General features: G+C 34.6%; 1 protein-coding gene across 1 annotated transcript; it reads left to right on the forward strand.

Annotated features, from left to right (window-relative positions):
- Positions 1-766: 766 nt before the first annotated feature.
- LOC137808140 (novel plant SNARE 11) lies at positions 767-6,728 on the forward strand. The gene is made up of 10 exons (XM_068609104.1): positions 767-1,192; positions 1,277-1,369; positions 1,692-1,785; positions 1,917-1,954; positions 2,112-2,200; positions 2,637-2,716; positions 5,099-5,155; positions 5,253-5,345; positions 5,433-5,507; positions 6,189-6,728. The coding sequence occupies exons 1-10, from the start codon at positions 1,116-1,118 to the stop codon at positions 6,276-6,278; spliced, it is 786 nt and encodes a 261-aa protein (XP_068465205.1). The 5' UTR covers positions 767-1,115; the 3' UTR covers positions 6,279-6,728.
- The last annotated feature ends 438 nt before the right edge of the window (positions 6,729-7,166 follow it).

Raw genomic sequence — 7,166 nt, forward strand, 5'->3', positions numbered from 1 at the left:
AATATTTTTAGTTCTTATAAAATTTATGAATTTTTATTTAGTCTATAAAATATATTTTTCTTTAATTTTTATCTCTAAAAATTTACAATTATTATTCTTAATATTCTTAGTAACATAGACAAAAAAATATTTATTTTATAGATATTAAGAATTTTCTAAGTGTCATGTCACAACACTAATATATACATGATTTAAAATAGTCACTTGACATTTTATTCAATACAAAAAATAATAATATATAATTTTATAATAAGAAAAAAAAATGTATACAAACCCAACTTACTCATTTCAGAATAACTAAAAACACATTTAAGCATCTCTTTAATAACTCTATACAAATTAAATTTTGTTACTGTCAAGTTACTGTAGTTTTATATATGTTAGAATTAGTAAATACATTAAAAATCAGATAAGTAAACAAGTTTGTTTGATTTAAAGAATTAACAAATATTGTTTGTGTGTTAGCAAAAATACATAATAAACATTGCTAACCTTTGTCTTAAATCTTTTGAAAAAAATCAAATTAAAACTTATTAATTGAGTGCATATTAACAAACCTTATTTATAATAATAATAATTTTAATTTTATAAATAATTTAATATTAACTGTTTTAAGAATAGTAAATATTAGTTTCTTTACCTGTTAAAGGAAAATAGAAAATGTTGATTTGGAAAAATAGGGAAGTGGATTACACACAGCACAACCATGTCGCAATAACAAACAACGATAATGAATAAAGTGTGACGGAACACACCACAATCATCCACCTTCACGGAATCTCCTAAACCTGGTAGTAGCGGTTTAAATTTAACGTTTATATTACAGATATAATAGTAAATATTAGAAAAAACAACTCAGAACGCTGCTGTAGAAAAAAAATAAAAAATAAAATAAAAATCACGAGGGAGAGGAGGGAAGAAAAACCCAATATTTTTTGTTTGTTCCTCGCAAGTAAAAAAGGAAGGGACAGACAGTGAAGATCCATCCCAAACGAACCAAGTGCCGCAGCAGCGCGCTGTTTGGGAGCAACGCGAAATCTGACCCACATTCCTCATTTTCTCACTCCTAAAAGCCTCATCCAAACAGCCCCCTCCGCCTCAGATCTCGCTGCGAGATGGATCAATTGTCGGCGATCAGCGAGGACCTGGCCGAGATCGACGGGCAAATCGCCGACAATTTCCGCTTCCTATCGTCAGAACCTCAACCTCCTTGCTTCCTTTCGTGTTTCGTTTCTACGTTGTTTTCTCATATGTTGTTCTTTTGTTTCTGCTACAGAAATGGATTTCAGAAGTTGGAGAAGATTAAGGATTCGAATAGACAGAGCAGGCAGTTGGAAGAACTCACGGAGAAAATGAGAGAATGTAAACGGTACTTTTCACATTCCATATACGTATCATTTGTTAAACGAGTTTCGATGTTGTTGTTTATCATTCGGTATTGGAATTGCATTTGTGTCACATTGATGCAAGCTTTGTGCAGGAGAGCCTGTATAATGTGTCACATGTTTCAGATCTGTAGTATTGAAAATTCATGACCAGAAACTTGTATATAGCGTGAGGTTTTGATCTGTGTTCAAAAGCTTGATTGTGTGATTTTCGTGAAATCGTTTGGCATTGGAGCACACATTGGATTTGAGGTTTTGCCGTGGCTGCTTCGTCTAGTGTGTTTACGGTTGGATCTCATTTTGCAGGCTTATCAAGGAGTTCGATAAAGAAGTCAAAGCTTTGGAGAATAGCTTTGATAGAGAAACCAACAAAATGCTGAATGAGAAAAAGCAGTCATTGGTGAGATGCTTGTAGATTTTTTTTGCCTATATTTTAACCGATATTATTCACATTTTAGGTTTATTGGTTTCCATAAATTATGCACGACGTTTGTCAATGTTACTTACAAGCATCTTCTATTTTTGTTGCAGATCAAAGAGTTAAACTCATATGTTGCTTTGAAAAAACAGTAAGTAAAAACATGGTATAAGCTATCGATTTAGCCCGTTTAGCAGACATAGGTTTTTCTTGCTTCTTCAACTTCGAAAGTCATTATATTCTGACATGATTGAATGTATTCCTTGATAGCAATGACCAATTCTAGTGTGTGCTATATTGCAATGCAGGTATGCTGTAAACATTGAGCATAAACGAATTGAACTCTTTGAGGGGCCATCTGAAGGTTATGCTGAAGAAAATGGCTTGCTAGCATCCTGTAAGCAGACTGATTTCTTTATGTTGTACATGCGAGTAGTTATTTTTCGTGTCACATTTTCTGCTGTCAAATAAATGAAAGTCTATAATAATTTTTGTTTTACTACCTGGTACATTATTGCTAGAACAGACATATATGTTGCCAACCAGTATGTAAGTCGGATAAAAACAGTATAATTAGAAGGAAATAAATTTGTCTAAAAACAATGTTGTTTCTACTTTTGCTTCCTGGGAGAAGCAATAATTTATTACTTCTCTTTTAATGTCATATTTTCTGCCTTCTTTGTCACTAAAAAACATATGCATATCTTTTGGTCAAACGCCTGGAGGTGTTAAACGCCTTTGAAAAGAAAGGAAACTAAAAACAAGCTGTTTAGCAAATAGAATTAAGATATATACTATTGTGCTTAACATTGACCATTTATGATTTATTACAGCAATGACAAACGAACAGCTAATGGAACAGGGGAATAGGATGATGGATGATACAGATCAAGCCATTGAAAGGGGAAAGAAGGTTGGTCTATTTACTGGGTATCACATCTTTTAAAATATGCAGTGTACAACCCATTTATTTGTAGTTTGGTTGCTGTTGTATTTTTTCTAGTCCAAGGAAACCAGAGTGAAATCACTTGGTTCCTCCACGTGTTTCTTGTATGTAGCAGCTGTGGAAATGCAGGGACCTTATGTTATCGTTACCGTCTTTCTGGTCTTCTTATTTTTCTCTCCTGCTATAATCTTATTTGTTTCTTGTTGTTTAACTGGCACTTGCTTGCCATTTTGCTTCCTACAATATATTTGCTACATGTTCTTCCTCAATTAAATTTATACATTGTAAACTTTTTGAGTTTTTTAAATTGACATTATGCTGTTGCAGAACTGCTGTCCCAATCTTGCTTTTGTTCACTCCCATTTTCTCTATCATCATCTTTGCTGGAATTTTTCTGGCTCTCCAGGAAATGAAGTAGGTGTGATGGAGGGTGAGGGAGAAAGAATATTTTTCAATAATAGTAGGCTATGCAAAGGCATAGCTATATAAGACTACAATCCCTACCAATTGGCAACATAGCTTATATCAATCATTTTCAGCACACCAAAATATCATTAAAGAAATAAAGCAAACAAAAAAGAGTGGGGGAACCAAACCAAATCCACTATTACTTTAGAAAATCTAGTTTGACAGGCCAAAACGATCTCTACAAATGTCTTGCTTAACAAAAGATGGGATATCATTGCAAAGAACTAACCCAGAAAAGTAATCCCATTGACCACAAGTTTATCAGCACAACTTGAAAATGTGTGAAACCCTAAAATACACACGCTTGATGAGCTCAGGACATTTCCACCTGTTTCTTAAGTTCCAAGGTACCAAGGATACATCAGAAAATGCTTTAACCATGAATAGAGAATCACATTCCAGCCAAAAACGCAGTCACCCTCTGCCATAAGAAATTTCAATGGCCAAAATAACACTCATAATTTCAACATAAAAGCACCCTTAACACCAATTGGAGCAGCAAAGCATCCTGATGCAGTAGTCAAATTATTTCTGAAAATTCCAACACAAGCAGCTGGTTCAGGGAAAGCCTCTAGCTGCCTATCAGTGTTGTTATTTGTGATACCAGCACAAGTACTACCTGCAAGATTAGCAATTGCAAAAATTCTTTTCTTCATGAGCCTACCATTGTCAAACCTCCATTTATTTCTGCTGAACCATTTTTCATTAATGATACCAATCACAGCAGCTTAGATAATGGTCCTCACCTGATCACTCCATCTTCTTTTGATAACAGACCAAGTAGACTCGAGAAGTGTGATCAATAGGAATTCTGATAAAATGGTAAAGTTAATTCCACAACCTGGCAGCAGAAGTGAAGAAAGATATGACCAGCTGTTTCCTCATGCTGACAACAATGACTACACGTGGAAACTACTGTACACCATGAAGGATTTAGAAGGAGAGATTGCCCTGTTCCAGATGTTTTTAGTCCTGGCCATGATCTGTCCATATTCTTTTATGTGCTTTTACGCTAGTCTCATTGAAAGCATACCATCAATTGTATTTTCCCATCTCAAACAGTCTTGGCCTTCACAAAAAGGAATATAAATTCTACTGATCTCAGCAACCAGATCAGAATGGTTTTGTACCAAAATTCCAGGAATATTTCATTTATGATTCTGAATAAAATCTGCAACAGAAGCTTTCAAAGAGTTAAGTTGTTAAGAAATATTGAGAGTTTCTACAATAGGCCTAGAGAGCCTCTTATCTATCCAAAAGTTGATGTTCTTCTCATCTCCTAACTGCCATGTAATGTTATTAAGAACTTCCTCAATATTGAGTTTTATCAGTGCTCAAATTGGAAGAAAGATTGAAAGGCTAGAAGGCTTAATTCTTCTCATAACCCTTGCTTGAATGATTTTGCCCATTCAGATGACACGGTTAACATTTCCCAACCAAGTTTAAGCATTGACGCATGTTGGATATAAAAACTTCATCTCAATCCAAGGCCCCCTTCTGTTCCTTCTGTTGCAGGCCGACAAACACCCTTGTTCAAAAGAAGCATATCTTATTTTATCTTATTTTAAGATGATTGTAAGGTTTTTTGTATGACATAGTATATTCTTTTAGACCAGTGTAGCAATTAGAGAAGTTATCCATATGCATTGTTGAATTTTATGTGGAAAAAACATGTGTTTTATGTGTAACTAACCTGAATGGCCATAATTGAACTACCTGTCCGCTGGAAGTTTGAAGGGATGAGAAAGTTGTGAAAAGAAAAATTCTTGATGATGTTTAATTTGAAGATTCTGTACATTTAATTTTTGCGTCCGTCTTGTGGGTATAGGGGGGAAGTTTGCTGATTGGAAGTTGATTGCTTTTAATCCCTTTGAATCATAGGTCGTTCAAGAAACAATAAATGTTGGTACAGACACTGCAGCAGCTCTTAAGGCTCAGGTATGAATCTTATGCATAGTCCCATACCCCAAAATTAGCCAAGAAAAAAAAGACTTGAATTTGACATGGGGCTAAGTGTACGCTCTTCTATGTATAGACGGAACAAATGAGCAGAGTCGTCAATGAACTGGATTCGATCCATTTCTCTTTAAAGAAAGCATCACAATTAGTGAAGGAAATCGGTAGGCAGGTCAATTTCTACAGAATCCACATTATTTCATTGCAATATAGTTGCTATATGAATCATTCATGTAACGTATAGGTGTTTTTATAATAGGTTGCTACTGACAAGTGTATTATGGTGCTGCTTCTCCTTATTGTCGTGGGAGTAATTGCTATCATTATTGTGAAGGTAAGAGCATATTACGTTTTAACTAAAGGTTTTATTCAGAACCGTTATCCTCTATTGATGTATTTCTAGGTAAAATTAATTGGGCCGGGAATTTTTTTGTACTTAATGGTAAAAATTGCTTGACAATGTGTAAGGATAAATCATGTATATGTTGCTTATGGAGGATATTATATTTATTTACCGATTAACCATGAAAAATAACTTCCGTTGCCAAGTCTTACTGGATACGGAATTAGATGGCCTTCATAGTAGTTTATGTATTTTTATGCGATATGCCAAGATTCATGTTTTTATTATTGATCAATGCAGCCACGGCAGACATCAGAAATTACTTCCAAAATCTATTTGCAATATGTTTGAAAAAGATTGTTTTCACCGTTACGGTGCCCAAAAACTAGTCCCCATCACTTCAATTCATCCTCCAAAATGCCGGTGGCATTGGAAAAATGTAAAACAAAAATATCCTTGATTGAGTCCAGGGCAGTTAAAAGTGGTGAAAGAAGTTCTAAAATTCAAATGTAGTTTCGGATGTGACAATTAAGAATGTGATTTTTCTTTTTGGTAAAAAGTTTCATTCACAACCTAATAGAACTAGATTCCAGAAGCCTATTGCCAAACTAGTTTTTATTGATTAAATCTTGACAGTGCTGAGATTATTATGACTTACTTTCAAAATTTCAGCTTGTGCATCCGGGGAACAAGGACATTCGCGACATTCCAGGACTGGCTCCTCCAGTTCAGAACCGAAGACTGCTTTGGAGTCACAGTTGAAAAGTTAAAATGAACATGGTGATGAGATGACTGGATAAGCGCGTTGGGGGCACTAAAATGAAAATGTTTATGACTTCATCAAATTGATTTGATGCTCTTTGGTTTGATGGTGATGACATTGGCTGAAGTTATTTCCAGAAACAGAGTTGCCATTAATTGAGTTTGTATTACATAATAGTGAAGAGGGGTTGGTTGGCCTGAGGCATAATAGAACGTGGGTCTAGGAATGCATGCTGGATTTTTTCTTGAACCGAACCAGTTTTACTACTATACAGGTTCTGTCTATCGAATCATAGGGAAAACCAAACAAATGAGCCCTCGAGATTATTTGTTGATTGTCTTGTTGTCCATCTTGTAATATACGGTGCCTTTTACTGTATACCTTCACTTCTAAAAACCTACCTAGTATTATCAATTTATAATATAAAGCACTGATTTATTATTTTTAAATCTTGCAAATCTTTTTGTTTTGGTTTAATCGATGTCCACATTGCTGCTCTCTGTCACGCATGGATCCATCAGCTCATGAATGGTTTTGGGGATTATTTTATTGCTGAGACTGAGACAATCTATTTGGTTGCAAAATTATTTTTTTAGGTGGTTCCTGTCTTCTAGTAGCTGCTTGCATGACTTTTGATAAGAATGATATTTTTGACGTTGACTGAGGATCCTTGTAGGGACTAGGGACTGTGGTCCATTTGTGGTCATGAGTCGAAAACCTTTTTTCTAGGTGACAAATTTACTGTCATTCATGTGCCAACTATTCGTGTCGTGATTGGTACTGCATTATATATATAATACAACACAAATAAATTAGAATATGAATTATTGATTCCCATTTACTATTTGAATTTCTTATTTACTTAAAAAAGTTAAAATCATATGATA

The sequence above is a fragment of the Phaseolus vulgaris genome, chromosome 3, assembly GCF_000499845.2.
Source record: "Phaseolus vulgaris cultivar G19833 chromosome 3, P. vulgaris v2.0, whole genome shotgun sequence".
NCBI lineage: Eukaryota > Viridiplantae > Streptophyta > Magnoliopsida > Fabales > Fabaceae > Phaseolus > Phaseolus vulgaris.